General features: G+C 48.3%; 1 protein-coding gene and 1 pseudogene across 1 annotated transcript; both read right to left on the bottom strand.

Annotated features, from left to right (window-relative positions):
* The window catches only part of LOC107148747, a 42214-nt pseudogene extending 31964 nt beyond the window's left edge, over positions 1 to 10250 (bottom strand).
* A 955-nt stretch (positions 10251 to 11205) lies between these two features.
* On the bottom strand, positions 11206 to 17177 carry Krt3 (keratin 3). The gene is made up of 9 exons (XM_015493475.2): positions 16457 to 17177; positions 15140 to 15360; positions 14614 to 14674; positions 14188 to 14283; positions 13727 to 13891; positions 13211 to 13336; positions 12699 to 12919; positions 12289 to 12323; positions 11206 to 11821 (listed from the first exon to the last, which is right to left on the bottom strand). The coding sequence occupies exons 1-9, from the start codon at positions 17072 to 17074 to the stop codon at positions 11487 to 11489; spliced, it is 1878 nt and encodes a 625-aa protein (XP_015348961.1). The 5' UTR covers positions 17075 to 17177; the 3' UTR covers positions 11206 to 11486.
* Between the last annotated feature and the right edge of the window lie 1733 nt (positions 17178 to 18910).

The raw sequence follows: 18910 nt of genomic DNA on the forward strand, positions 1-18910 counted from the left end.
AAAAAAAAAAAAAAAAAAAAAAAAAAAAAAACTGGATACTAAGAGCCAAACCCAGAACTGCCCTGGGTCTACTGGGATCCTTCAAAACACAGCTAAATATCAACATGAATAAACGTACTCTAATTGTCTGTAGTTGTAAGCTTCTTTGACCACTATAGAGAAAATGTGGTTGATGAAGTCTCACTTTTCCTTAGAAGTTTCACACAGCTGTCCTTCTCTGGAGAGTTGAGCACAGTATGACATAGAAAGCGGACCAATTGCCAATACTCCTCACCGAAAGGCAGCCCCAAAATTCATATCCATGCAAATTTCATTATCAGTTGGTTGGGAATATTAAGCAATTGCTTTTCAAAAGGAATTGAAAGTAAACTGTCCTGATTTGGTAGCTCAAATCTCATTCTTCAAAAAACTAAGAGCATGTTAGGAGCCTATCCTCATTCGTGCTCAACTTATTCCTACAGGGAATTAGGACCAGGAATTCTTTCCCCTATTTCACATCTAGAAAAACAGCCAAAAGAGCAAAAGAGGCCTGCTCCCTGTCCTGGAAGGAGCAAGGCCAAGGTACCTGGCTCTTGGCCTTGCTCCAAGTCTGGCAGGTCCCTGGCATCTTCCCACACCGACCCCCAAGGCAACCCAAATCCTCCACTCTGGGCTTTGCCTCACCTGGTCAATGAAGGAGACAAACTTGTTGTTGAGAGTCTTGATCTGCTCACGCTCCTGGGCCTTCCCTTCCCCAATTTGGGGGTCAGTCTCCACACTGAGGGGCTACAGGAAGCTCTGGTTAACAGTTACTTCCTGGATTCCTCCAGAGAAGCTTCCAGGGCCAAAGCCACCAAGACCCAAAACCTCCAGCTGCCCCAAAATTACCAGCTCCCCCAAACTCACCTCCCATTGCTCTGCCATCACCAAATCTCTCCATATCCACCCCCAAAGCTACCTCTATAGCCACCACCCAAGCCACTGGCACAGATGCTATATCCTCCACCAAAGCCACCAGCCCTTGAGCCCCCAGCTGCCACACTGAAGGAGATACTCTTTTGCCACCTAGGTTGTAGAGGCTGCGACTGCCAAAGCCACCTGCTGCGCCCCGGAACCCAGAGGCCCCACCACCGGCTCCCCTGGAGCGAGCCACACCGCTCATCCTGCTGCTGCCGGACACCACGGCCGAGTGGCCTGAGAAGCCCTGGCTCCCACTGCTAAAGGATTCTTGCCGGCTTGTCTGCTTATGGTGAGGAGCTTAGACATGAGCTAGAGATCACTTATCAAGAGCTAAGGTGTGAACACAGAAGCTGAGCACAGGGGACACTGGCTTTTATACTCCGAGCCATTTGGCCTGTCAGAAGGAAAAGCAAGAGCTTAGCTGAGAGTCGTCCTGGGTTTGGTTTGCCTTGCAGGAAACAAGCTACTTCTTAGTTCCCAACACACCTCAGATATAATCCCCGGACTAAAATGGCTTTGCTTTCTTAGCTTAATCACCCAAACTTGCCTCTGTTGACAAAAGATGGAGACCTTTGTCCGCCCTTCCTGGGATTTCTTCAGGCTATCCAAGCAGCCCCAAATCCAGCAGGATTAACTGGCTTTGACCCCAGGAGTTAGGGGCCACAAGGATAAGGACCAAGGAGCTGAGTCCTCCTCTAGATGGGCTGGTCCCTCCTTGTGATGCCAGAAGGCCCACAAGCTCTGGTAATAGCTGAGCTGTTTTTGCCTTTGGGCATTCTCTCCTGTGGCATGTTACCTGTGCCAACTCTTCAGAGAGGGCCTTAAGTGAGGCAGAGGGTGAGAGGCACACTGACCCCATGGGCTCCACCCTGTCACTACTCAACCAAGGGCATCCATCTAAGCAGGCCTGGAGTTGGAGCTTAGAGCTGCTTCTTACAAGAAAGAAACTAAAGAGGAGCCAACATGTCCAGCCCCTGGGGAATGGGAGGCTTATGACATGGAGTAAACTAGCGTGAGGCATAGAAAGAGGAGGTGGCATGTACAGGGAAGACCAAGTCCTGCGTGTGATTTTTAGATCTGGCAACAAGAGGGGACAGAATATGGGAATGCTTCGGATGACTAGAAGAGTCAGTTCAAGAACCTCCACTTGTCTTTGAGTGACAGAGTGTGTCGTGTTAAGGTCCCAACTCAGATCTGAAAGGTATGATCTCCTCCCCACTCTACCTCCCGGTCTGGGTCAGGAACCCTTTCTATTCTCCCAACACACCCTGTACGGTTCCTGTCACTGGTCACTGCCCTTCTAGGTCCTCAAGGAAAGGGATGGAATCCCACCTGTTCTCACTGTCCAGCTCCTACCTAGAGCAAGCACACCAAGGACATGTTCACTGATAATGACTCTTGGCTAAGAACATAAATATCTAGGCCCCGCCAGGAATGGTGGTGCACACCTGTAACCCCAGTGACTCCAGAGGCTGAAACAGGAGGATTGCCATGTTCAAGGCCAGCCTGGGCAATTGAGGCAGAATTGCAAGTTTAAAGCCAGCCTCAGAAACTTAGCAAGACTCTAAGCACCTTAGCGAGACCCTGTCTCAAAATAAAAAGTAAAAAAGGGCTGAGGATGGATGAAGCTCAGTGGTAAAGTGCCCCTGGGTTCAATCCCCAGTACCCCCACCCCAAAAAAAGAAAAGAAAATCTAGGCCCACTTCCTGGCCCAGTCTCATGAATGAAAATCTGCAAATAAAGAGCTTGGTGGAGGGGTTTGTATTTCTTTATATATGCACATATACATACATGCATATATTTTTATATATATATACACACACACACACACACACACACACACATATATATACATACATTTATATATATATAAAGAAATACAGACCCCTCCACCAAGCTCTTTATTTGCAATATATATATATATATATATACACACACACACATATATGTATGTATACTTATATAAAATTTATACATATAATTTACATATATAATTTTTAATATATATACTTTTTTAGTTGTAGATGGACACAAAACCTTTATTTAATTAGTTTATTTATTTTTATGTGGTGCCTCACTTGTGCTAGGCAAGCACTCCACCAGTGCACTACAACCCCAGCCCAGGTCTGTATTTCTTAACAAGCCCTCTGGATAATCCTTAGGATCCAGGAAGTTGGAAAGCCCTTGTCTAGACCATAGGTATTCCCTCTGGGACAGGGAGTGGGAGATGGAGGACCCTTGATGGAAGAACTCGCACACAGTTCTTCTGACTTCTGGGAGCTCAGCCGTCCCCCATCCCCACGCCACGCCCTCCATGCCCAGCCCCACCACACATGGCAAGAGCAAACTCCACTTGCTGAGTCCATGTGAGATTTCACACAGCATGACAAGAGTAGGAGGGAGCGACTCTAGACTCCCCACACAACAGATGGCTGGCTATCTTCAGAATTCCAGTCAAGGTAGTAGCTAGGATCCGTCCCTCTGTGATAGTTTCCGGACAAGCCAGGCTAAGCAGAGGATTGGTCTGAGAACTGTGAAGGAATGGAGTCAAGGAGTTTCAAGTGCTCAGGAGCTTATTCTCAGTTCTCTGGTCTGCAGCTTGCCTATGACCTGTCCACCTGGTTGGACCCTGCTCACCACTTACCAGCTCTTTGACCTTGGACAAGTTTTCTTAACTTTTATGTGTCCAGTTTTATCAACTGTAAAATGGGGCTAATAATAATAGATACTTCGGGATTGTAGTGAAATTAAACATGTTAAATAAATATAAAAATAAAATGCTAGTAAAGAACTTGACACAGTAAATACTGTGGGATTAGCTACTGGCGGTACTCTGTCTGAGGACATGGAAGAAATAAGTTATGCTGGGCCCTGGCTGCTCTCAAGATGACTTTGTAACCCTAAGGATAGTAGGAAAGGAAGCTGAGCATGAGTGGAGGGAAAGAAAGGCAACTGGAATAGTAGGTTGGACTCAGGCTGGGTAACCTTGGCCATGATTTAACACATTAAGCCTGTGTTCCAATCCGTCAACCCTTTTCTATCTCACTGGTTTGTCATGAACTTTGCAGAATGCAATGTAAGTGAAAGTCCTTTGAAATTATTTTAAATGCCACATAAGGGTAAGGTAACTGTGGTCTAACAGGAAGCCTGTCATGGAATTGAGAAGACCTGATCTCAAATCCCACATCCACTTCTCACCACATGATAACCTTGGACAAGGTACTTGACTTCTACTCTCTTTCCTTATTTGTAAAAGGAGACATCCACCTTCTTCACGGTTGCTCTGCAAGGTAAACACGTAGTGTCCAGCAACAAATGTTTGGATTTTTAAATCAACATTATCATCCATAGTCAATGCACAAGGAAGATTCTGTGCCAGGTTTTTCTTAGAAACATTTACTCCCACCCATTAATTAGGATGTCAGTCCTTCCTGGTGAGGTCTTTACTCATATTCTTTGGAATTCCTTTCAAAGCAGATCAAATGACCTCTCTGGGAAGAAAACTGAACCAGGCTCAGCTGAAGCCCTACGTGAGAGCCCTTGGACTTGGTGTCTCCAATTCCTTCCCCCTTCCTGGGCTCCAGTGCCAAGGCAGCCACTGGCAGCTTCCTAAGTGTGCCTCATTGCTACCACCCTGGCATGTATGGGAAGAATGTGAAAAAGAGAGGTGATGGAAACACCACTAAAATGTGTGTGTCTGGGTTCAGTTCCCCTCATTCATGTCCCCTGAGCCTGCCAAAGCATCCCCTTACCTAGCAAGTTGCTATTGTTTTCTCAGCAGTTGAATAAATCTGTCGTTGGCAATATTATCTTTATTCATTGTAGGAGATAGTAGAGGAGAACTTCCCAGAGCTACTCAAATTTAACAATGTATTTTTCTATCTTTATTGGTGGGGAGGAGTGGGGGGAGGTTCCAGGGATTGATCAGATTCCCAGCTCTATTTTGTATTTTGTTTAGAGACAGGGTCTCACTGAGTTCTTAGCGCCTCACTTTTGCTGAGGTTGGCTTTGAACTCATCATCCTCCTGCCTCAGACTCCCAAGCTGCTGGGATTACAGATGTGTGCCACCAAGCCCAGCACATCTTTTTATCTTAACCCCTAGTGCCATGCTGTTGAATACACTTGGGGAAACACTAGTCCAGCTACCCTTTAAGGGTGGGTGAGAACAGCACGTGGACCAGCCTCATGGTAAGAAGAGCTGCTCATCCCTGCAGAGGACATAGCTCAAGCAACACAGCAGGAAGCTGAGAGCAGACTGAGGCCTGAGGTTAAAGAAGCAGGAAGAAGGTCCCTGGAACACTATAAAATGGACAGGTTCTCTGAGGACCAACTCCCCTGTCCCTGTGTATTTCTCACCATATCTGGAAAGTCACATATCTTGCTGGGACTTTCCAGAAGCCATGCTGGATTTTGTGGAACTCACATAACTGCATCTCCTCCCTCTCTTCCCTTGTCACTTAATGGAGTGGAAAACATGGAGATCTTGGAGATGGGCAGAGGCCCCTCCTTGCTACACTCCAGCTGCATGCCATCTGGGCCTAAAGTTTCCAATCAGCAAATTGGAGTTAACATAACCTCCTCTTAGGACTCGCAGTGGGGGCTGTCAGAAGTAATGTTAGAAAACCTTTACAAATGTCTGGGGGATTGCTCAGTGGTAGAGCACTTGCCTACATGCACAAGGCCCTGGGTTCAATCTTGAGCACTGCAAAAGAGAGAGAGAGAGAGAGAGAGAGAGAGAGAGAGAGAGAGAGAATGCTCTTACACAGGACATGTGTCCAGCACTTGCCCTTGTGATGGAAATGTCAATGTACAAAGCCTTCTTGGGAAGTGTCAGTTTGAAGCCAAAGAGGAGGAAGGAATTCTGCAGAGTAGCCCAGTCTAGGTCAATGCAATATTGAAATCTGTGATAATTTTTGCAATAAGTTGCAAGGGATCATGGTATTTGCATTGGGAGCAACATGCCTCCCTGCCTAGCCAAGCCAGTTTCCTGCTGTAGAGGCTCATGGGTAATGCAATCCATCAAATAATAAATATTTGTTGAGTATTGCATACGTCACAAAAGTTTGAGGATAATATTTTAGTGAAAACAATTTTCCCGGGGCTGGGGTGGTGGCTCTAAGCACTTGCATAGCACACGTGAGGCGCTGGGTTCAATCCTCAGCACCACATAAAAATAAATAAATTAAACAAATCTGTGTCTGTCTACAGCTAAAAATATTTTTTAAAAAAGAAAAGAATTTTGCCTCTTCAAATACTTTCTCCTTTCACCTGTGAAAATATTGTAAAAATAGCATTGCTTAAGTGCACGTCTTCAGTGCAGCGCTGACTTAGGCTACTTACAGGTATCCTTTCTATTTGTCATAAAAATTCTTCAAGGTCAGAATTTTCATTCATATTTTACAGATGAGGACATGAGGTTAATTAACTTGTCCAAGTCAATCAGCTCACCGAGTCAAGATTTTAATCAGATTACCCAACTCCAAAGGTTGTCTTAAATTCATGGGACCTTTTTATTTCTGTGTGGATATCAGCAAGTCAAAAGACATTGCCACAGAGCAAGAAGTCCACTTTGACATTTAAAGAACCCACCCAGAGAATGTGGTGGTTAAATCTGCCTTGAAACATCAACTAGTGTAGATGAAAATGTTTGAAACCTTACGAATGCCTCTCTAGCATCAAAGAGAAACACTCTTGGTTGTTAAGGCATCTCCCCACTTCAATCTCTCTGGCTTCTCCAGCTGGAGATGGAAAATTCTCTGGAGTTGAAGGTGGACCTGCCTACCTGCTTAGGGCCTTCCCTGTGGAAACCTCTCCTGTGGACACAGGAAACTTAGGTTTGGTTGGTGGCTCCTCCGTATTCCAGAAAGTTGTTAGCGCCACTTGCCAGAGCTACACAGCATACTAAAGAGGAGCACCCAGAGGCCAGGAAGATCTGGCCCCACTTGGCAGCATAGCACAGTGATTAAGCTTGTGGGCTTTGGATTTGAGACCCAGATCTGCCACTTCCACTCAAGCATGTCACTCTGCCTCTCTAAGCTCCGGTGTCCTCAACTGAAAAAATGAGGGGTAATTACTACCTGCCTCCCATGGCAGCTGTAAGGATTAACTGAGATGACATGCAAGATGCCCAGTGTATGACTTACACCAGGAACAGAAGTCAGTTTTTTAATCTTGTTGTTTTTGTTAAATACAACAGGCACCAATTGCATCCAGGAGTCCGCCCTCCTCTCTTCAAAATCTCAGTAGCACAGTGAGGTCCACTGTTGCAGGCCCTGGGCTACTCGTGAAGGAGCATAAAGATGAGTAAGGAGCCCCTGTCCCTTCAAGCAACTCCCATTCTGGTGTGGAGAGCAGACACTGAGACTTGTCATTTTAATAGAACATGGCACGTAACAGAAAGGTATAAGAAAATCCTGTGGTAGCACAGACAGGCAACCAGCACCATATGGGATCTGGGAGATTTCACAAGGCAGCGCCCAAGTGACTACCAAGGATACATGAGTGGCCAAAGGGGGAGTGAGCATTCCCAGAAAAGGGAACAGAGTGACAAAGGTGCAGGTTTATACCAGAACTGCAAGCCCTTCACAGGTCACGGCACAGGCTTGAAAATCCCTAAATAAAGCCACACTGTTTACCTGGCTTGTTTCCTATGGCTTTGGTCCAAAATAAAAGTCATTTTCATCTTAAAACAAACTTCTCCCCAGGAGTGGTGACATATGCCTATAATTCTAGCAACTCAAGAGGTTAAGACAAGGAGGATCAAGACCAGTATGGACAACTTAGCAGACCCTGTATCAACATAAAAAATAAAAAGGACTGGCGCTATCTCACGGTAGAGCACCCTTGAGTTCACTCTCTAGTACCAACAGAAAGATAAGGAGAAAGAAAGAAAGAGAAAAAGAGGGAGGGAGAGAGAGAGAGAGAGAGAGAGAGAGAGAGGAAGGAAGGAAGGAAGGAAGGAAGGAAGGAAGGAAGGAAGGAAGGAAGGAAGGAAGGAAGGAAGAAAGGAAAGAAAGAAANGAAAGAAAGAAAGAAAGAAAGAAAGAGGAAGGAAGGAAGGAAGGAAGGAAGGAAGGAAGGAAGGAAGGAAGGAAAAGAAAGAAAGAAAGAAAGAAAGAAAGAAAGAAAGAAAGAAAGAAAGAAAGAAAGAAAGAAAGAAAGAAAGAAAGAAAGAGAAATAACTTATTTCAAATCCAGAGACCCTATCAACTCCACTATAACAATGTCACTCCAGCTAGTGACCCTCTCCCAGGGAGAGGGTGACTGCAAAACCCTCTTGCTTGGGTGCAGGTTTTCCAACAGTAGCATTACTGGCGTTTCCAGATGGCTATTTATTTGTTGACCTGCACACTGTAGGATGTTCAGTATCATTCAGACTTCTGCCCTCTAGATGCCAGCAGACCCCCTCCAGTTGTGACAACCAAAATATGTCACCAGACATTGCCATGTGTTCCCTGGAGGTAGAATCGTCTCCATTGAGAACCACAGCTTTATGGCCACCTAGAGCCATCTTTTCCTGCCCCCTTGTTCTCAGGGAGTTTGTGGAGCTGTCAACGTTCTCTCATGTCACCATGGATTCCAAGGGTATCTGGAAAACCTCCACTGGTGGTTTCCTAGGAGACCTGCTTTACCTCCAGCCTTCACCTGGGCTGAAGGGTTGGTAGCGATTAGCTTGCTGTCAGGCATGAGAGATGTGTGTTCTGTACTTTGTCTGCCAAAAGGGCTTATAAGGGATGCAGACAAAAAAGTCAGACAAAGTATGGGAAAGAGTATTTTCCAGAATTGAGTTTTTCGCAGTCATCCCAAGAGTATTGCGAGGTGTTTGTGTGTCTGGCCTTTGTCAGCAAAGAGAATATACTTGGGCTGAAGTGCTAAGAAGGCAAAGAAGAGGTGGCCCAAGTCCCAGAAGATGAGATTTCTGATGATTAGCTGACAAAATCTCCAACCAACTCTAGGCAAAACAGAGAGGAGTCATGAAGAGATTTACCTCCAAATTGTCCAAAAGTTTACGTGCAAACCTTCATCACCAGCAGTCAGGTCTGGATTACCCATAATCAGGTGTTAAACGACTTCCATATTCTTCTGGAAAATGATCCCAGTTCCCTTAACCCAGGCTTTTGTGGGTGTGTCACTATCACAGCAACACCTGCTCTGGCCTGCAGCCTGCATCCCAGAAGACAGAAGGAAATAGCCTGAAATCTGCAAATACACCTTGTTCTCCTCAATGTCAAGGAGCATGTGAGCCAGTGAGTAACAACTTCTTAGAACAGGAGCTTGCTCTTTTGAGCACTCCTTCCAGTGGGGAGTCAGGGAGAAGTCGGCAGATGGAGAGAGTCAAGGATAGAAATTGGTCCTCTGTGATATCATATGATGATAATGCCACTCCACACCCAGGGAAGAGGATGAGGATCAAAGCATAGGAGAGAAGAGATTCTTCACCATGGAACAGTGGCCCCAAACCCCAGGCATCGAGTAGGTGGTATCCAACAATCACTGTTCTTTCTCCTTGTGATAAAAACATGCCTTGGAGGACAGGAAAAGGATGGACAGATGAAACCCACCAATCCCTACTCAAAGAATGAAAAATCTAGTCAAGTACAAGAAAGCAGGGGCTGGGGTTTGGCTCAGTGGTAGAGTGCTTGCCTAGCATGTGTGAGGCACTGGGTTCGATTCTCAGCACCACATATAAATAAATGAAATAAAGGCCCATTAACAACTAAAGAATATTTTTTAAAAAAAAAGACAAGAAAGCAAACCTGCCCAGCAACTGAAGAGCACACGGAATTGCACAAAGAAACTGTGTAAGTGACGAGGTGAAGGGAAAAGAAAGGGCACTGGGAATCAGCTCAAGTTCCCTGGAAGGTATTTGCAGGCTGCACTAGAAATTTTCAGGGCTGGACTCAGAATATCAGCCAAACATGGAATTAACAGCTTCTTCAGTCTTTGGTACTGGTGCCAAGGTCAGCTATCCCGGCCACTCCCCTGATGCCTCTAAGACATAGACCTCTCCACCACCCACTCCTCCTGAGCCAAGGTCTCCTTTAAGAAGCTTCATGGATCCCCACCACTAAAGGACTTCCCAGGTAGTAGGGTCTCCTGCAAACCCCACAGGAGGAACAAGGCCAGTGGGCATAGGTGGGAGTCCAGGGAGAGCAGCAGAGGACACTGTCTGAATGGGAGACCTGTGGCAAGTGGATACTGTGGAAAGTGGGCTTTGACCTAGGATGGAAATACTGCTTCCCTGGCCTGGTCTGGATGAACGTTTCCAAAGATAGCCTACGTGCTCACTGGTGCCCAGGCAGCAGGCCATGACCCGAAGGGAGCCTCAGAGACTGGGGAAGTGGAGGAGCCTAGACCAGGATACTTGGGTCCATTCGTAGCTCACGTCCTCACCTGCTATAAGACCCCCAACCCCTTCATCTGAAAAATGCAAATTGAGGCCTTGGGCTCCTTGCTCCTGAGTCTCTTCCAGCAATGATCTTCTGGACAATCTTCCAATGGCCAGCTAACACTCCACCCGGGCTCCTGGGGCAGGGCAGGGCCAGAACAACAGAGCTTTTGTGGCTCAGGCACAAGGTGTTTTCTGCAGGCTATCAGCAATTCTTTCCCAGTGGGTTCTCTGTGGAAAATGCTGGGTTAAAGAACAGGATCATGGATCCTGTTTTGCTACGGGACTGTTCAGAACCTCTGATTTGTGCTTCAAAGAAAGAAACTCTAATGGGCATGGGACCTTTAATTTCAAAGTGTTTCAACAGGCTAGTGCTCCGGGTCAGACTTTGAGACAGGCTGCTCTTGAGGAATCCTGCAGTACACACTGTCCCAAGGCACCTTGATGGCAGAAACATTTTCTGGATGTCAGCTGGAATGGGGACCAGAGGAAAAACCCTCTGTCCCCAAGGCCTTCCTACTTCCTCCAAATGAGAGGAGGTAAGAAGAGATAGGTGTTCACATGGCCCAGCCTCCCCCCAGGAGCTGTGAATCCCCTCAGTCCCTCCCCACAGGGCTCAAGGAATAAATGAACAACCAACTGGTGCCCAATCCAGTCTCATTCAGCCGATGGTGGGGACAAACTGTCTTGTGTTAGAGCAGGGAGTGCTCCAGCTGCTCTGTTGACCACAGAGTCCACGTGGGAGAGGTGGAAGGCAGAGAGCCCAGGGAGGTGACCAGAAGGGTAGGTCCAGTGGGAAGAAGGATGTGAAGGAATTCTCAGAGGCCTGATGTGAGACACAATGCACTTTATTGGTGACAGAACAGATGAGCAGAACCGTGGTGACCCTCCCAACCAGAGAGGGAACACCAAGGGCAGCGGAAGGTGGCAGCTGAGGCCACAGCTGGATAATCACAGGCGCAGGCTGGAGCCAGAGAGAGGAGGCTTGGCCAGGGATGTGAAGGAAGAGCAAGAGTGCTCGCCTTCCAGCCCAAGAAGCCGCTCCTTGGAGGCAGGGGCAGGGCACTGGGGGTATCACTGACATTGGGAGGGGAAGAAAAAAACAGGTGGGGAGCGAGACACTGGGCTTGCTGCAGTGCGGGTGCCCGTGAGTACTCTTTATCGGATGTAGCGCTGGGAGGACTGGGAGATTTGGGAGGACTTGATGCTGCTCCCGCGGGTACTGCCTGAGCTGAAACCTCCGCCACTGATGCCACCACGACCTCCAGAGCTGGAGCCAAAGCCACTGCCACTGCTGAAACTGCTGCCGCCACCAAGTCCACTGCCAACACCAAATCCACTGCCGCCGCCGAGTCCGATGCCACCGCCAAGTCCACTGCCACCTCCCAGGCCGAAGCCACTGCCTGCGCCACCTCCTACACCAAGGCCACCGCCATAACCGCCTCCATAACCACCTGCTGAGGCCGATGTTGTGCTGCTGCTGTTGACCACAGCTGTCGGGGAGGAGAGGACAGCAGTCAGTGGCCCAGTGCCCACAGCACCGTGTTATAATTAATTAATGAGCCACCAGGCTCAGGGAGATCAGGAGTGATTGGTGTATCTGATGATCACTGTGAGCCATTCTAATGTCATCAGTTATGCACTCCAGAATGTTGTCATTGTGAAGTAGCCAAGGGTTCCTTTTACATATGGTCAACCCTTGATGACCCCCTTGGGTCAAGTGTCTGAATTTTTCCCCCAGTAATGGGCTTCTTATTGGATCCCTCTTACTGACCATCTATACCAATTAAAATTGCCCTGAACCCAGAACAATTTCAAAAGCCAATCCACTAGCCCCTCCATTCCCAGAATACTCCTCCAACTTATATAGGAATGTTTTCTTAATTGATCACTACTTTCCTGTATTAGTACAGATATTTGAGAATCAACTCTGATTGTCAGGGTTCCTTTAGCTACTTACAGATGCTGACAGCACTCTGGCACTCTCCAGACATCCTGTTTAAACAAGAAAGCAAGAGAAAGGCAGCTCTGTCACTAAGCTGTCTCCAGCAAGTTCTTAGACCAAGGAGAGGAATAGCAACTAGAACTGAACTCAGAAGCCTGGCAGGTTGGTAAGCTCCATCCACCCTTCAGTGGACCATAACAAGGAAACCTGCACACACTGTCTGCATTCATGCATTGGCTTCCTGTGGACAGAGTGGGCTGGTAAAGGCAAATAGCTCTCTGCAAGATCTAAGGAAGGAGCTTCTTGGGCCCTGCTGTGTCAGGTGGGCTTCTCTCTTTCCATCAGGCCACCATCTCCCTTTACCTGGTCACTTACATGGCCCTCAGCATGTGACTTGGTTCAGGGAGATGGGACTGGAGGCTCACCTGCACTCCTCGCCCTCCAGGAGCTTGCGGTAGGTGGCGATCTCCACGTCCAGGGCCAGCTTGACATTCATCAGCTCCTGGTAGTCCCTCAGCAGCCGGGCCAGGTCATCCTTAGCCTGCTGTAAGGCAGCCTGCAAGTCTTGGAGTTTGGCATTGGCATCCTTGAGAGCCATCTCCCCACGCTGCTCAGCTTCTGCGATGGACGTCTGCAGATTGGCATTCTGGGAAAGGGGAAGTTAAATGAGATGAGCCCAATAAAAGGGTCCAAGGCCTTCTACATCTTAGAATGAATTACCCATTCTAAAGTCGGGGAGCATCACCCCACCCTAGCATCTCCATTTTGTCTCCATCCACAGAGTCACCAATCATCTAGACTAGTTTGCTCTTTGAACTCCTTGGAGGCGGATGCTAGCTAGGATGACCTCCAGAAGTCCATTCCTAGTTAAGAATGGACTTCCTCACCCTCATCACTCACTAGGCAGCCCAGGAGCCAGCATTCAGGATGACCCCACCTGCTTCTTGATGTTCTCGATCTCTGCCCGAAGTCTCTGGATCATCCTGTTGAGCTCCATGATCTCACTCTTGGTGCTTTTCAGGTCATCTCCATGCCTGCCAGCTGTGCTCTGCAGCTCTCCCAACTAGAAAGCAAAAGGGAAGACTTTGCCTGATGTTCTATACCCAACACCCCCTACCAAACCTTGAGATGCTTAGTAAGCATTTCTTAAAATGGCATTGAATTGGGTTTCAGCAGGGAAGAGGACAACTGATTTGTTATGGTAGAAAATTCTTCCAGCCTGTAGTCACTGAGCAATCGAGAATCAATCCCCTGTGGCCTGGCAGGGGACAGTGCAAATATCTCCCCCCCACACACCCAGGGAACAAGACTTCTGCGACTGAACAATCACTGAAGGATATAGAACCAAGAAGGGTGCCCCCAGTAACCTTAGGAACTCACCACCTAGGAGTCCCATAGGCCACAGCCTCCCTGACATCCTCAGTGAGTCCTCTGAGAAATGCCTCACACGCACCTTGGTCTGGTACAGAGCCTCAGCCTCAGCCTTGCTCCTCTGGGCAATGTCCTCATACTGGGCACGGACCTCAGCAATGATGCTGTCCAGGTCCAGGTTGCGGTTGTTGTCCATGGAGAGGATCACAGACGTGTCACTGACATGGCTCTGCATCTGAGACAGCTCCTGCCAACACAAAAGGAAACTATTAACTTTCAGGGTCTCTGCAACAAGAACACAGAGCCCCAGAGAGTCCTGATCAACAGTCCCACTCACTGACTCTTAGTTTTAAAGGTATATCTAGCCCACCCTGCCCCAGCCCTACAGAGAACTCAATGTCTACAGACCATACTGCCAAACCCCTTCCAAAGGGCCTCATCTCTAGGTTCATAGCCAATAGTTTTCAAAATATATACCAAAATGCCACAGTCCCAAATCTGAAAACATCTCCCCCTCCCTCTCTTAGTAGGAAACATTCTCACTGCATCATAGAGGGTCCTCAGGAAGTTGATCTCATCCATCAGGGCATCCACCTTGGCCTGAAGCTCCACCTTGTTCATGTAGGCAGCGTCCACATCCTGAGAGAGACAGGAGCATAAAGGCCTTATTCCTCCAAAGAACAAGCTGCAAACTACAGCGAGAGAGCCAGGGGAACCATTGCTTGGGATGGTCCTTGTCCAAGATGGGGCACCACAACCAAGAGGTGATTCCTAGCTCAGAGTTCAATTCTATCAAAAACTAAAGGCCAGTGAACTGACTCTCTCAAGGATCTTTCCAACTAATGTGCATGTGATTTCTGCTTTTTGCTCCAATGGCCTGAACTTGGAAGCCCCCTGGCAGCAGAGTAAGGAGATCCCCGAAGCCAGCTGGAAATCTGCAGCTACGAGACCCAGAAACCTCACACATACCTTCTTCAAGGTCACAAATTCATTCTCAGCAGCTGTACGTTTATTGATTTCATCCTCATATCTGTGAAAGTAAGAAATAGATGAATTTGGTTATTAATCATCAATGCAACTGTTCTCTGAAATCTCTTCCACCCCTCTGTCGCTATCCCAACCTCTTAGATGAACACATCCTGCTATCTCCCTAATTGTTAGGGGGACCAGCCATTCCAATTTCCCAGGCAAACTATCCCCAGGAAACTCCTCAATCCCAAGCAAACCTAAAGAATAGATCTTCCCTGACCTGGCTCATGAGGAAACGTTTTGACTGTAATCTCATCCCTCTTGCCCCAAGTTCATTTGTAAAGGACTATGCTTGGAGAAGGGGATTGAGGGGGAAGCCAATGAACCCAACTATCCACCATGAAGGCAAGAAGAGGGAAAGAGGTTAGGTGACACCACAACACAGCAGTCACAAGGAATGCAGACAGGGCCACGACTCTGAGAAGGGTGACCCATGGCATTTTCCCACTCCTGCCCTGTCACTCACTTCTTCTTGAAGTCCTCCACCAGGTCCTGCATGTTCCTCAACTCCGAGTCCAGGCGGCCTCTCTCCCCGAGGATGCTGTCCAGGTAGTTCCGCAGATAGTTGACGTGGTTCTCAAAAAGGGGCTCAAGGTTGTTGGTGCCTGTGATGGAATTGGTGCCCTGCTGCTGGAGCAGCTCCCACTTGGTCTCCAGGACCTTGTTCTGTTGCTCCAGGAACCGCACCTGCAGCACATTGGGAAAGCAACATCAGACAAAACATGCAGCGGAGGAGTGGAGGCCCTTAGTTAGCTCAGGTAGGTCTGGGTGTCTATATCTCCTGGTCCACCAGCACAAAGGCCTAGAAAGCAAGTGAAGAGCTCCAGCTCCTGCTACAGCTGCAGAGAATGTAGTCAGATGGGGGATCAATCCAGGCACTAAATTTGCAGCATGGCTTGGAAAGTTACCAAGAGAGGAGAGATGTGCAGGGAAACTGGAAATACCCCTGCCTCAATGAAGAATGAGAAAGATGCTTGGTGTTCCTGGGGACTTCAAAACTCTATCCCAATTTCCCAAAGTGCAGCACTCTCTGCAAAAATGTACCCAGCAGCACCATTTCTACATAAGACTACAGATGATGCAGTTCTTCAAAGGCTAGAACCACTGGGAACCAACACTGATTGACATGTCATAGTCAGTACCTCTCTTGAGACTGGAGGGAAGACAGCCCCATGTGAGCTGTCCTGATCTGAAGAAGGTCATGGAACACCTTCCTTTTCCTGAAAAGGTTGAGTAGGGGCACAGAGGAAATCACCAACTTCTCAAAGCCCCTTGGTCCTTAGGGTTCCACTTAAGCCTCATTCATCTCATCTCGGAGGCATCTGTCTCTTTGCAAGGCACAACACGTAGGGAAAAGGGCCTCATTAAAAGTCTCAGAGGACAGCTCCTATTTGCAAAGTCCTCAGTTCTGGGTCAAACTCTTCCTCGCAAGTGGCCATGGCTCTTGGTTTGAGCTGCCAGCTCTGTCAGCCTAGGCCTAGGTAAGGCAAAGGGAAGGAGACTGGGGCATAGGGTCACACAAGCAGGATATGGTAGAGTTTGGGTCCAAATAGGGGACCATTGTCTTTCCAACCCCCCACACACACACTACACACACTCCTGCTTGACTCTGAGGACAAACTCATCAGCCCTGAATATCTTCCCAGACCCCCTCCCCCAGAATTCTGCCTGAGTCCCTCGTGTCCAGCCTGGCCTGTCCAGGACACACTTAAACACTAATGACTCTAAATATCAAATTCAAAGTCCTTAGCCTAACAATGAGGATCCATCATAGCTTTGTCACCTTGTCAATGAAGGAGGCGAACTTGTTGTTGAGAGTCTTGATCTGCTCACGCTCCTGGGCCTTCACTTGCCCAATCTGGGGGTCAATCTCCACATTGAGGGGCTGCAGGAGGCTCTGGTTAATGGTTACTTCCTGAATTCCTCCAGGGAAGCTTCCAGGGCCAAAGCTACCAGGCCCACCAAAGCCACCAGGCCCACCCAAACCTCCAAGACCACCAAAGCCACCAGCTCCCCCAAGCCCACCAGCTCCCCCAAGCCCACCTCCCATTCCTCTGCCACCACCAAAGCCACCGCCAAAGCTACCTCCATACCCACTCCCAAAGCCACCTCCATAACCACCTCCAAAGCCACTGACATAAATGCTACGTCCTCCACCAAAGCCACCAGCCCTTGAGCCCCCAGCTGCCACACTGAAGGAGATACTCTTGTTGCCACCTAGGTTGTAGAGGCTGCGACTGCCAAAGCCACCTGCTGCGCCCCGTAACCCAGAGGCCCCACCACCAGCTGCCCTAGAGCGGGTCACACCGCTCATCCTGCTGCTGCCGGTCACCACGGCCGAGCGGCCGGAGAAGCCCTGGCTCCCGCTGCTGACGGATTTCTTGCTAGCTTGTCTGCTCATGGCGAGGAGGTTGGTGAACAGAAGAGCGAGAGAGGTAAGCAGGGACACTGAGTCAGAGGAGGGAGAGGGACTGGAGACCTGGGCAGAATAAATCCCTTTATATACATTTGAGGAGGTTGCTGGGCTCCAATGAAGGAGGGATAATTAATCCCAAATATTCATGGGCTGGGTTTGCCCTAAGGCAGTAAGTTTGTTCCAGGCTACCAAACACACCTTGAGAACAAGCTGAAATGGTAAAAGTGCTAAGGTGGCAGGCTTACCTAGCAGGGGGCGGTGCCTGGCGGTGCCCTGTGCTTGGGCATGGCCACCTCCTAGCTTTGTCTGACAGGACCCAGGAGGCACGCTGACCTGCATCAGGGGCTTAGCTCAGGTCTCTCTACCCAGCAACCACCCCTGGGTGCTACCAGATTCAGGCTCAAGCTCTGGAAAAGTGAAGTGGAAGGAGTAGGGAGGTTCTGGGTCCCTGAGTGATGGAGACAGTGAGGCCCACCAAACTCTGGGAAAGTGTCTCCTTAGAAGGGATGATACGATTCACTCCACAGTCAGCACATGGTTACTAAGTGGTCACTCTCGAGCTCAGTGCTAGACTCAAGAACAAAGTAATGACCTCTCTTCCTCCCTTGCTAGAGACAAAGACCAGGATGATCACCAATCTCCCTCTATTCCAGGCTTCAGTTCAGTGGCTTTTGGGCTTATGATTATCTTCTAAGAGAAAATGTGAAGCTCGCCTGAATGCACATTGATCAGACACTGGCAGAACCCAACATGACAGATATTTGTTTGCTTTGAAAACTTCCTAGAGAAGCTATGGGGCTCCTCTAAGGCTTCCTTTCTTGCTTCCTACATTTTGGCATTCCTCTGGCTTTAGTCCAGGTCCCAGGGAACAGGAAACTCAAAGACCAACTCAACAAAATATTCAACCAATTCTCACAGATCCACTCAGGTGCACCAGGCACCATGCACAGCGCAGGATGCCTGGTCAGGAGCCAGATACACAGGGCCCCTGGGGACCATTCTCTGGTAGCAGGCATGCTCCCCTACCAGCCTCATGAGGCTAGTTCTGGCTAGGCCAGCAGCACTACTGAACAAGTCTGACTCCAAAAGCCTGAGAACTGCCAACCCGGTGTTTTCCAAGGCTTAGGCACTGGCTTGGTTTGTCCAAGAGAAGAGGCGGCCTGTGCAGCTCTGAGCTTGCCAAGTTAGCTGCTTATCTCTTCAGGACAGGTCTTTTTTCGTTGTGTCTCCTGCGTATGAAGCTCTGCCAAGGGTGTGGCCTGTGTGCTCTTGGCAGGAGCAGTCTCAGAACTGGGGGAAAGGAGGAAAAGACAGGGATGTCAGGGTTCATGGGGTAGGGTTGTGGGAAGGGTGACCCAAGTGCATATTTCCCCAGTGGTCTGGTTCTGCCCTTTTGTCCTTCTCTTCCCTGCATGTTACCCTCAGGCTACGCAACATCCCAGCCCCTTTCCTAGGACAAAACCATGAATTTTCCAGAAGTTTCCAGTCTTGGACATGTACTGAATCCTTTGGTTCTTAACACAAGGCTTTGCCAATAATTGATGCTTATAAAGCTTGATTGATGGAATGAATGAATGAAACAAATTATTAATGAATCAATTGATTAATGAAACTCTTAAACTAGATTACAAACAGATACAACTGGTTAAAAGCTGGTTCAACTGCCATTATATGAGGTGGCCCAAGCTTATTGAGATCATCTCGACATGAGGAATCCAGACAGATTTTTTCAGATATGGTGTTCAGATTTGGGAACGTACCCATGCAAAATGAGCATCATCTCCTCCACAGCAGGAAGAATATAGAATCACGAATCAGAAC

Source organism: Marmota marmota, unplaced genomic scaffold (genome assembly GCF_001458135.2).
Source record: "Marmota marmota marmota unplaced genomic scaffold, marMar, whole genome shotgun sequence".
Lineage (NCBI taxonomy): Eukaryota > Metazoa > Chordata > Mammalia > Rodentia > Sciuridae > Marmota > Marmota marmota.